Source organism: Melospiza melodia, chromosome 4 (genome assembly GCF_035770615.1).
Source record: "Melospiza melodia melodia isolate bMelMel2 chromosome 4, bMelMel2.pri, whole genome shotgun sequence".
NCBI classification, from domain to species: Eukaryota; Metazoa; Chordata; class Aves; order Passeriformes; family Passerellidae; genus Melospiza; species Melospiza melodia.
The window spans coordinates 79,722,786-79,739,075 of record NC_086197.1 but is presented as its reverse complement, the minus strand read 5'-3'; the positions used below and the strand labels follow the sequence as shown (position 1 = coordinate 79,739,075).

The window sequence follows — 16,290 nt, the reverse complement described above, 5'->3', positions numbered from 1 at the left end:
AGGGGATTTGTATCTACTTTCAAAATACTCAATGCCTATCAGTTAATTGAAAATACATACTATCTTCTGGCTACCTGTACTTCAGACACTTGGACTCATTCATGCCAGACACCTAGCTAAGCCCTCTCTGTAGCAAATGATGCTCTTTAAACCAGATCTGTCCACCCGAAACTGACAAATATGTTTTTATAGATTTACTGAATTTATTTAGTGCACCCTTTCATGCTCAGGCAACTTCTCTGGCGTGCTATATGGGCTGTAATAGAAAGGAGAGCATTGTGTTTTGTATAGCTGACCTGAGCTGAGGACTGCAAAGACTAAATGCCCAGGAAGATCTGAAACACCAAATGCTGGAAGTGATCCTACAGCACATGAAACATGGCATGCTTGGTCATTTCCTCCACTGTCATCTATTGTGTTCTGAAAAATAGGAAGGAAAATTGAGGTAGCTCTTCAGCAAGTTCGTAATACACATTTTGAAAATAAAGAGATTTTGCGGAGTAAATTTTTTCTATGTAGTAGGAAAATCTCTGGGGGCCATACTAGTGATGCTGTATGGGGGAATATGCCTGTGCTCAGAAATCCAAGTCCTGAATAAGAAATGCCAGTTCTGCAGCTGGAAGCTGCAGGAGATCTTGTCAATAAGCAGATACTTTCAGTTATTTTCCCTGAACTACAAGGTGCTAGACCTAAAGGAAGAAAGGGACTGAAAGGGATCTTACCATAGATGGGAGCTAAAATGAGGAGAGGCATCACTATGTAGGGCATTAATGCATCTCATGTGTTCATTTGAGAAAGGAAACAAATGGAAATTCCTCATTTTCACAGCAGCTGAAAGTAGCATGGCAGCCCAGCTGGTACCCAAGCTTACTGCTGCCATCAAGGCTGAACAGCCAGCAGGACTAGGAACAAGCAAGGCTCCCACTAAACAGCATCAGGTGGTTTCTCTTGTCCCCAGCTCCCTCCCGGCCCCAGTTGTGCCCTTTCCTGCTCGCTCTGCTGTTAATGCACATCCCACTGCTAACGCAGCTCCAAGTGGCAGCCCGAGCGACACGGGAGCAGCATCACACCCCGGCCGTGCCCGCTCTCCTACAGCACAGATTGCTTCCCCTGCTGGAGAGGGAACCATCTGGGAAGCAGAGCAAATGCTCAGCCACTTCATTGGTACTTTCAGTAAAACAGACCACAGTCAAGATGGACAGACCTAGAGAAAATCACAGAGGAAACCATCGGCCATTATCAGGGAAGGAAAACAGAGCCTGCTTCCACTCCACACTCGGAAAAACTGGAAAATAAATCAGGAGCTGTGTCCACCCCTCCAACCCTGGAGCATCTCAGTCATTGCAGCTTCTAGAACCACCCCAGTCCTAGAGACCCTGCCCCCTCTTCCCACCCCAAGCAGGAGCAGGGCTCTATGGATATGATGAATTCTTGTTCCTATGGCAGTTAAGAACAGTGTGGTATCATTTAGTAAGGCAAATCATCTGCCACCCACCTTGTCCTCTAGATACTGGAATAAAGGGAGACTGAAGGCTTGTTTTTCATTTCTAAAATGGCCTCGTTTACTAAAATTACTTAAATAGCATTGTAAACAATTTATGTTTTACATTTTAAGGATGCCTCTTGGTTTCTTCATGGGAATGACAGCACTCTTTAAAGAAGGATGGGAGGGACTAAGAAAGCCACCATCAAAACTGTTCATATCTGCCCCCCTCACTCTCCCTTTCTTACACATATACACTTACACTTCCCCTCCCTTACACATATACAGCACACATATCTATCTGCCATATGAGATTTTAGCTCTTACACTCGCCAAATCATCCACAATTCAAGAATTTACTATTCCAGGATCTTCTGTGTTGCAGATCTTCTAGCTCATCACACCTCAATTTTCTTGTTATTTAAGAAAACTGATGATCTGACCTCTTTCTTCAGCTTTCCAACCACTCTTTTCAGTTTATTTCAGTCTCCCTAGATCAGCCACCTGTGACTGATTTTGCAACAGCTTGCAAAACGTATTTTGTGCTCCGTTCCTGTTTTTGTCAGAATCTCCTAAGTTTTAAAACTAGCTCAAGTTTAGTATTTAGCTCCTGAAGAGTACATGAACAGTAGGCTGTTCAGTATAAAGAGTTACTTTTATACTACCTTGGACAATGGCTTAAGTGCTGACTACTACAGATAACATCCTCAAAAAGGCAGCCTTTCTCACCTCATCTTCTCAGAATTGTTGATGCTCTGCCACTATGGATCAAGAGAGATGTCTCTAGGCCTTCTCACCAGCAAGGGAAGGATGGCCCTATCCATGGAATGGGCAATTAAGTTCCTAGTACCTGTTTTCTTGGAATCCTCCAAATACATGTATGATTATCTCTGCAGAAATAGCACCAAAGGGCTGACTGCACAGCAGCAAGATGAAAGAAAACAAAGCTATTCATTTGTTATGGTTAGAAACTGCAGTTCATCTTTGGCAGATGTGAACTTCAAATCCTTTATCAGAGGTCATTCCTGCTTGTCAAGAAACCTGAGAGCACAGGAATCAAGGTGATATTTCATCTTGAATTTCTGAAAACTACAAGGAGTCTCATGGAAGGCATTATAAACAAAAACAATACAACACACTGTTATTTTTGTTCTAGTATTACTACAAGACAATTGACCTGCCTGTATGCATGTTTTGATGCAGCATGTATATTCTTGTACAGTAGTTCATAAGTACTTTCTTATTTTAGCTAAGGAAGTTTACTTCAATTAACCTTAAACCCACACCCTTTTAACTCAGTCTAGTCCTAATTGAGAATCTGTAGGGTTTTTACATGATCTTAATTAAACTTCTTTTAAAAAGACACACTTTTATTTAAACCTAAGTAAGAATACATAAAGACAAGCCTTGTAAGAGATAATGTACTATTTTTGAGAATAGCAATCACAGAAAAGATTGATCTCATGAATCAGCCTAAACTCTTAAAAACCCACAAAGATTTTCAATACCCATTTAGTACAATTTGCTCATTGCTCAAACCCACCTTGATATGCTGTCCCCAAAGAAAAGGTGACTAGCTGCAAATGACCAACACACAAAACTCAACTGCAGTGCATCAACTGCTGCTCTTGCCATTTTTTGCACACTAGTGTCCTACTAGCTGTATGAAATAATTTTCAAAGATAAAACATGAGTCCATGAAGGCTGTTCTTAACCTTGGATTCATTTATAAGGCCCTGGGAAAAGCAACTTTATGAAAAACAAAGGAAGTTATCACTACTTTTGCTTACACCCAGCTCTGTAGTCTTCTTGCAAAGAATGAAAGCAAACAAAATGTTGGAAAATAAGGTCATTTTTATAATATTTTAAATATTTCTTCACAGAATCATTTAGGTTTGAAAAGACCTCCAAGATCATTGAGTCCAACCTTTATCCACTTGATCTCCACCTTATAAACTTAACCGTGGCACAAAGTGCCATGTCCAGCCATTTCTTGAACCCCTTCAGGCATGGTGACTCCACCATCTCCATGGACAGCCCATTCCAGTGCTTTCCATGAAGAAATTCTCTCTGATGTCCAATTTGAATCTCCCCTGGCCCAAGCCTGAAACCATTTTCTCTTATCCTGTCACTGGCTGCCTTGGAGAAGAAGCCAACCTCCACTAAGAGCAGCCTCCTTTCAGGCAGCTGTAGAGGGATAAGGTCTCCCCTGAGCCTCCTTTGCTCCAGGCTAAACAACCCCAGCTCCCTCAGTTGCTCCTTACATGACTTTTGCTCTCAGCTTTCCACCAGTTTCACTGCCCTTCTCTGGACAAGCTCCAGCACCTGAAAGTCTTTTTTAGAGGGGACCAGAACTGAACAGAGGACACTAGGTGTGGCCTCACCAGTTCTGAATACAAAGGAACAAAGAATGCACTTGTCATGTCCTTGTCCTATCATGATTATCTCATTTATCAATCATTTATAGATTAATATTAGTCTTAGAATACTGTTAAGAAGTTTATTTTGATTAGATTTTATTCTGGCTGTAATCACTGATAGCTTTAGTTATTATTTGACTGGATGTTCTCATTTTATTCTTCAAAATTATTTAATTGGACTATTTCTGTGAGTTTGGATGTTAGAAAGCAAAAGGACAGTCAGATAACTGTGATTCAGTTTTAGAATTTAATTGCTGAAATAGCTGTGCATCTTTTCCTTTGAAAGGTATTTTCAGACTGAACTTCAGAAATAAAGACAGGACTAATGGCCAGATTTTAGCCAATTAAAAAAGAAAAAAACAATCAAAAAACAACCAACCAAAATCCCTAGAAAGCAATTTTCTTCATCCAGCAGATGATCTTCAGAGATGAAATTCCAGTTTCTGAAAGCCAGCTTGGCAGTATGATCTTCCCTGCCTTGTACATAAGGCAGCAAACACCTAAGTCAGCTGCAATGCAGGCTCCCCATGGCACCTCTGAGATATCTCCATCCCTGTTGTATCAGTATGTCTGAAGTGCTTCTGGAGATGAAAGGAGAGTTCACTTTTCTATTAATGTAAACTCCTGGCATACTGATATACAAGGATAACAAGACTTACTGTCTGCCAGGGTGAACTCCCTGGCAAGAAGCAGGAAGACCACAGCTTCTCATCAGCAATGATATGCTATATAGTGAGACAGCTTCAGGCTTTCCTTCACTGGGAAAAAAATGCTTTAATTTTGCTAAACTAGTCTGTTAAAAACAAGGCAGCTGTAGCTTTAACTAACAACAGCTGTCAAAGTAAAATAAATAAATAAATCAATAAATAAATGTACGCACATATATTACATACATAAACAAAAACTGGCAGATTCCTTTTAACTCCTTTGTCCACAGTTACATTGTTCAATGACATAAAGACGCTTCTTTCTTCCTTTGTAAACCAAACCAAATCAGGAGCACATACAAAGCCGTGGCCTAGGGGAGAATAGCTGAAAATGCAGACACCCATATTTGCTGCCAGCCTGCAGACAGCAGCTGCTGCCTGCAGCGCCTCATCCGACAGCGCCGGCGCTGCACTGACGTTCCACATTAGAGAGTCATATTGCTTTGTTCCCTCAGGGGAGCCTCTCTGTTTAAGGGGATACTATTAAGGATAGCAAATTTAAACATAAGCCCCTTTTTTTGTCTCTTTGTATAATTCTGCGTGGATATTTATCTGTATTTTATGGAAGAATTAATTGAATGTCACCACAGACGCACAAACAAGACAGAAGCTAACTAAATGCCAGGCACGTAGTTCACCAAACTGCTGCAGTACAGAGCACTGGTTTGAAATCTACAGCTTCATTCCTCTCTGACAGGCAGCCAAACCCCACAGAGACTCTAAGCCATTAGCATACATGCAATGCCCCAGAGCAACCAAATGAATGTCCCTCTGCATCCAGACGGTCACTGTGATGCACAGTGCCCACAGCAGTGCCACCTCCCTGCTGTGCACGTGTAGCCTAACACAGCAAGAACCCCAGCTGTGGAAATATTCACACCTGTAAAGGTAAGTTTAGAAAAGGCCCTCTGCAAAGGCCTTTGAATGCCCATTTTCTGTGGGGACAGACCACTAGTGCTTTATCCTGAGCAGGCCACTTAATCTCTTTGTTATCCTAGCTGCTGTATCCCTATGGTCTGGGAAAACACGCCCTAGTCCCACTAGGATATGGTAACTGCAAGTGATGTAGTATGTCTTACTTAATACACTTGAGAAATCCTTCATCCCACTGCTATCTCCTTGTGCTATTGGAACATTCTAAAGTCTCAGAGAGACATCTCCAGCAGGTCAGCAGTTGTAGAAGAATCTGCTGCTGTTGGTACTGGCACAGAGCTGCTCTTCTGTCCTGTGACCAAGGACACTGCGTCCTCCTGTGCGAGGTTTGTGTGTCAGGCCTCTCACACTTGGGTGGATTCCTAGAGGAACTTCCACTCCTGATTGTGATGCTTACAGTTCAGATCTTGCTGCTTTTTATCTGTCTGCTCCCTTCCATCATTTGGAGCTCTTCTCCATCCAATCACACAGGCAGCCTGATTATCACCCTCTTTGCTCTGTACAGCTTATCTGGAGTTATCACTGCAGGCCATGCAAGCAGCAGAGGATGCAGAGAATAGCCAGGCTGATACGTGTTCCAGAGTCAGAGGAATGCTTTCTCCAGCTCACTTAACCTTTAGCAGACCTTTGTGTCCACCCACAGCCTATAAAACAGATGGACTGCCTGGCCTCATGTCTGTGTGGATGACAAAGTACATGGGATCTTCACACAAAATTTGCCTTGCTTCCTTGCCAGCTAATTTGACATTTCTTAGCTACTGTATTCTCTTTGATAACCTAAGCAGTCTGAGAGCGTTTTATTAGCAGATGGTTTGAATGACTCATGATTACCTACCCCGATGAAAATACAGCGGCACAATTTACTGTTGCCACTGCAACAGTCCTAGATCCCTTACTAATGACAGTAATGAGTGCAGCTGACAGGAAAAAAGGTTAGTGGTGCCAATATTTTCCACATTCAGCTCTTTCAGTAAATGCTAAATGTATCTTTTTAGCATCTTTCAGTATTTCTTATCAGGATGCTTTTTCTTTTGTGACCAGCACTATTTTTATTGTGCTAAGTCAGTTCAGAATCAATGTGACTCTTGTTAGATATCTACAAGCCAGTGATTTATATAATTGAGGTTCTGCCTGGGATGGTATCTTCTTACAGCAGTTTTTCCTTCTCTTATAGCATTGGTCTTACAAGTGGAGTCTGCTGCAATTTTCTGACCTCCCTGGAGTTCTAATAGATGCCCTTCCTCTCAGAACTTGCTTTCTAGTGGTGTCCTCATCATAGAATCCCTTACTTCACGGTAAAAATGCAGCTAGCACATGAAGTAAAAAAAAAAAATATCTGGTCTCCTTTTTCTACTCCTATCCAGGAACTTTTAAAATATGTAATTGAGTACATTTTCCTTTTGCTGCAGTTGCACAATCACAACTCATTAACATTAAGACTATATCCTCTTAAAACTTCTTCATGTACTATCATATGGGTACTTCCAAACTCAAGAGAGTGCAGTAGGAAATCCAAATGCACAACAGCTTTCCAAGACTTTAGCTCCTAGTGGTAACAGGAAAACTGGGACTTGCTAGAGTGATGACATAAATGAAATCATCACTGCAAATTGCAAAATCACTGGGCTAATGAGTGGCATGGTAAACAGGAGAGGTAAAGGGGATGAACAATCTTTCCATTGACCATCTTCAATACCTCCTCATTTCTAGGCGACAGACATTTTGAGGACAAGGCACTTTCTTCTAGAGCTCCTTCTTACCCTCTCTCATCCTTCTTCCCTACTCAATCAAACCTTTAAAAGAGCTACCTATGGGCTATACAAATGTGGAAAGCCCCCAGTATAGCTATATATTTTCTCTGACAAGCTCACTGACTTAGTGTCACGTTCACCTTAGGCTCCTGCTCTAGGCTGAAACATGATCTAGCACATTTTAAGGGTCTGCTCAGCACCTCTCTCAAAGCTTTCATGGAGGAAGACCTTCCCAGCCACTCTATTTCTCAAAGGAGGTCAGAAATATCATGCTTTAATTTTGTATCACTGCCATGTAGTTTCACAAGAATTTTCTTTCTCCTGTACTGATCACAACACCTCCAAGATACCATTTCCAAATGAATTTTTTGAGAGCCCTAAGAAGTTCTAAAATACTTTCCATCTAATTCTGTGAAGCAACGGCACATTTCTGGTCTAGGCAGAATATGGCTTGTGTTCCACTCCCAGTTTCTAGGCATCTTAAATTGATCTCTCAGAGTTTCACCTTGACAAAACACACCAAAGTCAGACAATTTTTCACTGAGCTCCACCAGATTGTGCGCAGCAAGTTTCCTTCTGCAGATGTCCAGCTCATTTGGTTAATACAGCATCTTATCCTTTTCAATAGGGAACATATTGTCATTTTTAAGATACTTTAATTTCATATTATACACAGTGACCTTCATATGAAAGGGTCTAAATGGTGATGTTACATCAAAGTGATTTTCACCAAAGAGGAAAGAAATCCATTAATCTAGAAAAGCTGGAATACTCTGTCCCTCTCTATTCCACATGCTTTTCTCACAGCATTTCACAGACCTTTTCTTGCTTCCCTGAAGTGAACAGGTGCTTCAGGGATCAACCAGGGCATTTTAGCTCAGATGAAAAAAGATGGCTTAGATTCTTCTGTGAATATTTTTTTTTTGCTAGGCATACCCATTAATTATCCCCAAACTGCATGGAACACTATTGCTTCTACTCCAGCTCAAATACTATGACAGAGTCTTCACTGCATGTACTGCACTTCCTATCTGGGTCACACAGCCCAAAGGGACTCTAATAATCTTTCAGGCGTCCTTGGTCATAAAGATCTTTCCCTATTTCTGGTTCTGTAAATTACACTGGTCAAAGCTGAAGCTTGTTTTGATCTCACACCATTCTGCAAATATGCAGATTGATTGAGCTTTATCTATCACTGGCTCTAACTAGGAGATTGGTCCTGCTCTGAGGAGGGTGCTGGTCCCTTCAAATCCACACTCTTCTATGATTTTTGTTTTAAATCTGAAAGACCTTTTGTCATCTTGGTCATTCACAGACTCCTCCACTAATTATAGGTCATGCTTTTAGCTAATGGTGAGGACTAAAAAATGTGACAAGCTGAAGAAAAGCCTGTAAAGTTCCCTTCATGTACCTTCAGATTTCTTCCCCACTGCAGAAGCTGTGTGGACACAGCTGCCTGGGAGACCATCACTGTATTCATAACTTTACATCAGAACCTTGCAACTTCTAAACCAGAGAGACAGGAAAGGTGATCCAGGGCTGCAAGAGACAAACCACCAAAGACTGTCAAATTCATGAGTCATATCCAGCCTGTGAGATGTCTCAGCCCACTTTTTGTTTTTGGAGAAAGAAAGGCCAAGGTGCACTTAAACTCTCCCAACAGCTGCCTGCTTGTGAACAGCTCAGCACAGTGAGTTCAAATTGCCAGTGATGCTGTCTGAGCAGGAGGGCTGAGATTCAAGCCCCTGTTCTGAGCATGCAGTCAAGCCTTTTGGAGACCACATCTCAGGCACATAAAAAGGTGTTATATAATACCTAAAGGAGTTAGAGAACCCTCTCTTATCTCAGGTTTGTATTAAAAAAAAAACAACATTCATTTAGAAAGTAAGAATACTAGCACACAGTCAATCCTCAAAATCCACTGTACGTGGGATGTGAGACTACATTTTCTCGCCAAGTATCTTGGAGTTTCACTGAATAATTTGTCAAGTTATTAGAGCTCCTGTAACCTCAACCCCTTCATAACCCAGGTTTATTCTGGCATTTGACAGTGGTGTAGCTAAGCCTCTCTTTGACCTGGTTCTGCAATATTTTCACTAGCTCTGACTCTAGAGGGAACAACAGGAACCTCAGCAGCTACATATATTAGTTTAAACTTACAACTTCTGGTACTTTCTGTAACCTCTCTTTGGCATACTGTTGCCTGAGAAACCAGTATAACATCATTGAGGAATTGTGGCTGTACTTACTGCTCTCAGCCTTTTAGGATGGCAGTGGGCTACTTATGCTCAAAAAAGGAACTTTTTGGTCATCTGCTGTTGCAGTGGAGCCCAGTCTCACCAAGGCTGCTATCTCCCACCAGAATTTCAACAGTCATGTCCCACCCTTCCTGTGCTGCTGCTCATCTAACCACCCCATGAACAAGCTGGCAGAGCCAACATGCTCAAAACTTGCAGGAGTGGCCTGGTTTTGGTTAGCTCTCCAACAACTGGGATGAGTACCAGCGCTGGAAACAGGAGGCAGGCACATCACCAGGATGGCAATCAGTGCCAATCAGATTGTCCTTCACCTCCATGTTTGATGCCAAGATCTTCCATTTCTCTATGCTGTTTTGAACAAGTTTATAAGACTACTTCTCTGATGCCATAAATCACTTATCTTGGTGTAACCTTTCCCATTTGTCGCATCTTGGCTGGAAGAAAGTTTGGGGAAAAAAGTGCCTAGGAACAAAAGCAGTTCCTGAACAGACAGAGCAGAAGACAGTACAGTGAGCCTAGCACAAGCACAGAGGCTTTTCCTGGCACATTTGAATGAGCAAGGTTTCTCATTCCCCACAGCAGTCCTCAGCCTCCCCACAGAGAGCCTTCTAGCATTAACCTTGCAGCAGAGGAAAGCTCCATTTCCCTTTGGTTTTGTGTTTCTCTGGCCCTTTGGTCAGCTCTCCTTTGTTTCAGAGCCCTTCTGCTTTCCAGAGTGCAGTCGCTGATCTACCAGACAGGGACCACCATGAGTGTCTCCCAAACAGCCCAGGCTGGAAGTGCATTTCCCAGACAAACCCCCTATAACCCCCACAGTGCAGTACTGCTGCCAGGTTACATGAAGAGATGCAGCAGTACTGAGAACATCACCTGGGGTTTTGACAGCACAGATCTGGGCCCTTGTAACAGCACTGGGGCAAGCTCCACGGGCATATATGCGTGAATCCTTCCTTGCAGCTTCCTACAGAGCTCCTCTGGGTAGCTGAAGCACACAGGGTGCATATTCTCAGACATGCATGAAATGGCTCTCTGAGCCTCCCAGTTGTTTCACAGGCTCTAAACTGCATCCTGTCCCATTCCTCACCGATGCCCAGTCAGATGTGATGGAGCTGCATTCCCCTGACCTCTCCCAGCACTGGTAAGCCTCACTGACTCTGGCAGCTCTCACAGCTCAGTTTAATTTGTGCCTCTGTTGTCCCTCCTGGAGGCCTGCAGCTGCCAGTATTCCTAGTTAGACAAGGGATGCTTGCTGCTTATTTCTGCTGGGCTCTTCTCCCTGCGATGAGGGTGCTTGTTCTACTTGTGGGGATCACCTCATCACTTGTTCAGAGGTCCACCACTTCTCTGCTTTGGTGCAGCCCTACAACACCATTTCACCTTAAAAAATACTTAATTCTCAATTTTTTATCAAACCAGATTACCTCCTACAGAATGTGAAATGATTATGATGAGCAGACAAATCTTTCAGGTCAGCAGGAGTGGTGGGATGGGATGAAAAGCTGCCCCCCCCATGCACAAAGTCCCCCACACCTCCCTGGCAGTGCATCTGAAGATGAAGCCTCTCTGCCACATATGTTTCCTGTCGGGATTATAGAAAGAACATATGACCAATGGAAAATGCTGACCACAACCCCATGGCAACTACCCTACCCTCCCACAGTGCCCTTGCACAGACACTTCTAGGGGTTTTGCTTTGCACACTCTATCCTTGCTCATCACGTACTGGGAGTGCCAGCAGCTGTTTGTGCATCGCTTATCCCCCTTTATGGGCTCTTGTCAGCGGCTGTTTGTCTTTCCCTGCATCCAGGAGGTGATAAGCAGATGCCTGTTCCTACAAAGACTCTCAGACTATCTTTTACTGCCCTTCTAACTGCTGCTAAAAGCAAAAAGAAACAAACAGGATTTCCAAAGGAGAGTTAGTTTGACATTTAAAATATTTTGATATCGAGTGAGACTAACGGTTCTGAACCAGTATTTGCTTCTGACCATTCTTCTTGGCTTTTTAATGAAAGCAGAGAGAAATTAAATCCTAAATACTAAGGGTAAACAGCAGGATTAAAAAAACTGTAATCTGCTCATTTCATGCTTTTTGGGCAGCAGCAGTGGCAGCAGCAGCACTGGCTTCTGATATATTTCCAATGTCCAAATAATGCTGACTCTTTTTTGTCTTATTTGATGCTCTAGCCAGACAGAAACATTAACAATTACTAGCACTGTGATCATTTGACAGCCTGGAAATATGAAGAGGACAGGAGGAGAGGGAAGACAAAAAACCTCTTAGCATTTTGACTGAAGTAATTTTGATCCAAGCTTCTTTCTTTGAAAGCAAAGCCACTGTTTCCCCAGCAGCAGTGAGGGCAGGGCTGGTTCGGCGAGCACCGACCCGCACGGGGCAGGGCAGCACCAGTGACCCTGCTCTCCTCCTGCCTGCCAGCACCTGGCAGCAGCAGGCAAAGGGACAGCCCTGTCCAGCCCCAACAGGAACTCCTGGGCTCAGATTCAGGCCTGAGCAGAGTTCAGGGGAGTTGGCCACCACACTGCCCTCCTCTTCATCTGCCCAGGGAGTTCAGGCAGAGACTGACCGTAGCCTCTGCTCAAATCAATGGCAACCATGTTCTGTTTAATCCCATTTTTAAAAGCAAGAAATGTTTCTAGACCCTACTGGGAAACAGACAGTGGCTGATATGGAAGCTTCCATTGCCCTTTTCTAAATTGTGGAAACCATGGAAACAAAAGCAGCCACAGCTGCTGGTGCACAACCCCTGTGACTTTAGCCAATGCACCTTGTAAACCAAGAAAGGACCACGAAAATGAACAAGTGCATCCTATGGCTTTCTGCTAGAGGGCAAGTGGGGCACAGATTTTATCTCAAAGCCTGTTCATGTGCATTTTGCAGAAGTAGAGCCCACGGACACAGACGCTGGGGCTCACAGATCTGTCAGGGTGAAACAGATGCAGCTACAACATTTGGCATCTCTGTTCATGCTCTGGTGACCCAGAGCTGCAGACATGTTTACAACTGTGCATGAAAAATGCGTCCCTAAACAAAAGAAATCTAAAGGCAAATTTTGTTTTTATGCTGCCTGACCTTGACTCGGTGTTGTGGCAGAGGAGGGGGGAGCTGCCAGAGCCTGGTCACAGGAACAATTAACCCTTTGGGAGCAAGGGGTTCGACAACCAGGAAGGCATAATTATGACGCATCCCAATGCTCTTATAATTTCTTAGGAAGAGATGAGCCACAGAACAGGTCCCAGCCCAGAAGTGTGGAGACATTACACCATGCTGGATGTGACAATGCTCTAAAAAAGCCATCCCTTCATATCCAAATGAGACATGTTTTCAACACCCAGCACTGTTTTGTGCACAAAATACAGCATGAACCAACTGTTTTCTGTTTTTCCCTCATCCGATAATCACTGGATCAGACTGGTCCCCACACAGCCACACTGTCACCAGCAACATTATTTTATGTATAAACCCCCAGCCTTCCTCTGCAGCCAGATTTGCCAGGTAGGTAATTGTTGTTCCCATCGAAGCAGAATTGGCTTGCTTTCAATGACATGCATCTGCACTGCTATTATACAGCAGACCGCCTCAGTTAAGATTTTCCAGCACAAAGATGAGGAAGAAAAAAAATAAATTATCCTTTTCTTTCGCATTTTTCACCTCATATTTAGAATTCCACATAATTTAATTGTGGATTCTGCAGTCACAAGGGGGAGTGGGGGAAATTGCAGAGAAGCCTTTTTTCTCCCAGAGACAAAAAATGAAGTAAATGAGATAGGCACGAGATAGCAGTCTTTTCCTGATGGTTAAATCACTTTCCCCCAGCTCTCACCCATGTAATACTGCAGCATTCTCAGTCCCCAAATGCACCATCTGAGCAGTGCATTCATCAGAGTGTCTGCAACTCCTGATCACTGACAGATGCGATCTTATCAACTGCCACATCCAAAGAAAACTGCCTTTTCCCCCCAATCTTCCAGCGGCCTGAATTCAGCAGCACTGACAGCCCTAGCTCCTTGCTGCTTGCATCGAGGATGCACCCACGGCTGGGAGGTAGATGCTTCCCCTCCAGCATCCTCCATCCCTCCATAAGCAGGCAAGGACCACAGCTTTAGCCAACGACCTACGGCAAAGAGAATGCAGCGTGGCGGGTACAGCAATGATAAAACAAGCCCTGTTCTCACAGAAAAAGGATGTAAATGGGATGCATTTACTTACATGACGATTCAGTGCCAAACATGGCTCGCCCCAGATGCTGCTATTTTAAAAAGGAAAGAAGAAAAAAGAGTGGAAGACAGAGGGAGCGTATGAGAGAGGGGATGAGACTGCTACACAGCAGGGGTCATGAAGCCAGACAATGCAGTCCAGGCTATCCAAGCTGCCAGATTCTCCTCTCTCCTCCTCTGCTCCGCTCCACACCGCAGACAGCTTTTCCTTGCAACCGCAGGGAAGGAAGGTCCTTGTACAGGAAGCAGAAGGCAGGAGGCTGTGTTTAAATCCGAGTGCTGAGGGCAGGCCGCTGTCTGTGCTCTCTGCGCCCGCGGCGGGCAGGAGGGTGCGAGCCCGCAGACACCGCACTCGGCAGCCCCGCTCGGCCGAGACAATAGCGGGGCTGTGCACACACGGGATGACGTCAGGACACCGCAGAGACTGGCTGCTGCTCACCCCGGGCTCGCAGGGGGCCTGGACACCGCACCGCCGCTCCGACGGCAGCGCCTTTGTCACAGGGAGCGGAGGACAAAGAGCCAGACGTCTATTTCCCTCTGCGATGCTAAAGCTCCCGCCCGGGATGGGAATGCTAGCAGGAAAATAGCTGCCTTGAATTCAGGCTGCTTTTCTCAGCTGCACAAGATGCAAAGCGTCTCTGTGCAAACAGAATCAATTTCAGGGACAGATAGCCTAGTAAATGCCACTTATAGCATTTTCAGTAAAGAATAACCCCAAATTTCTATCACAGATTCTCTTTATTATTTTTCCCTCAAAGAAATACTAAACACCTGGTCCAGTCTACACTCCAGACCTAATTTTCTCATCAAAGTGTTACTGAACTGTCTCTTACTTAAATTTATTGTCAGAATACACTGCAACAATGCTCTAACCACAATAAATGAGTCACATATCTAAATAAAAATAAAAACCCCAAAGCACACTGAATTCAATGATAAAACGGCATCCTAGCAACCAAAGAAATACTGTCCTTAATTTTTCTTTATTCTTCAAAACCAACTAGATCTAGTGTGCATCTGCTAGTGCATTTTTTAGTGTACTAAGCTTATTTTTTTCCTGACATTTAGTAATTGAAAAATGTTCAAAGAAAGCCCTACGCTTACTCCTTCTGTCCTCTCACAGACAAAAGGAGTTGCCTGTCCTGTGCTGGTGAGAGCAGCCAAGCAGGAAGCTGATGGCTGGAAGCTACCAGACATTGAGGGCCATCCATGGAATGGCTGTCCAGAGGGGGCAAAACCAAGAAGGTTTCTGCAAAGTCTCGCTGAACACGGACATGCAGTTCCCAAGATGTCAGACACTGGAAAGTACTGCCAGTGGATGAGGAGAAAGGACACAGATGCAGGTCCATTAAGGGAAGCACTTACAGGCAAGCAACTGCTGCTCCTCCCATTTCTCAGTTTTTGTGGGTTAGCCATTCCCAAACACTCCTGCTGCTCTGCGTGCCAGGGGGATTTGTGCTGTTTGAAGAACACCCAAAACCACTGTAAGCAGCAGGCCACACAAACAAGAACTACTGGGGGCTGGCAGCACCTGCCACCTGAGGAGCTCAGTGTGCTGGAATCATTAGGGAACCAGGGAGGTGTTGGCTGGGACCACTACAGCCTGAAGGCCAGACTGGAAAGCAGCACATGGGGTTCAGAGCCACAGCAGCTCACTGCCAGGCCAGTCCCTCTGCTCCTGGGGAACGTGGTCCCAAGCTCACAGAGCCTGTATGCCCACAGACATCCTCATGGACCCTCAACAGCCCCGTGCAAAAAGCACCAGAGGCTGTACAGAGCATGACCTTGTGCTTCCCACAGCAGTGGGGGGCACCTACAAGGCACACCAAGCTACTCTCCATCTGTTGGCACAAAATGCTCTTCAGCTGTTTACTCGCTTTCCATTCCACACACTGAACAGTCACTTTGTGTTCTGTGCACACCATAAGAATAATTAGGGCCACCAAGCTCATGGCAACATTTACCTGCATTTCATTGCTGAAAGAAAGTCAGGAGAGAGGCCATATCCTGTGGTGACACATCTCACAACACTTTCTAACAGGCAGATTTTAGCCTCCATCTGCAGACAGGACATCAGTGCTCATAATCATAGTGACTCAAATCAACCCACAGATGTCCTAAATTAACCAGATGTCCTCAAATATGTACTTAAGCACCTGAATGAATAGCCTAGCTGCTCAATTGTCATGATTATTTGAAATCACATGTATGGATGCACAGCACCAAAAAGCCATGTCCAAATTGGCTTTGACCATGACAATGGCATAAATTCTCTTACAAGGACTGTAGCTTTGCTGCTCCCAGAACTGAATTAGTTATTTTACCTATTTGGAGCAGTTAACACCTCCTTCAGTCAAAACAGGTTGATAAGAAGCTTCAGTGCATCAAACAGATTAAGTTCTGGCAGGATTTTCCAGCAACTGGACTTTCCAGCAACTGAAGCAAGTTCACATAAGAAATGGGTCTATTATGCGTCTGTAAGCCTCCAAGCATCTTTAAACATAG

The 16,290-nt window shown here is 44.2% G+C and overlaps 1 protein-coding gene across 2 annotated transcripts in view; it reads right to left on the bottom strand.

The window, feature by feature from the left end:
- Nucleotides 1–16,290, bottom strand: part of ST7 (suppression of tumorigenicity 7) — a 136,199-nt gene that overhangs the window by 82,163 nt on the left and 37,746 nt on the right. The window contains exon 1 of one of the 2 annotated variants that reach the window (XM_063155320.1): nucleotides 13,778–14,171. The exons of the other annotated variant lie outside the window; for it this stretch is intronic. Coding sequence (XP_063011390.1) covers nucleotides 13,778–13,799 — 22 coding nt within the window. The 5' untranslated portion in view covers nucleotides 13,800–14,171. Of the gene's footprint in view, nucleotides 1–13,777; nucleotides 14,172–16,290 lie in introns of those variants that run through there. 2 annotated transcript variants of the gene reach the window in all.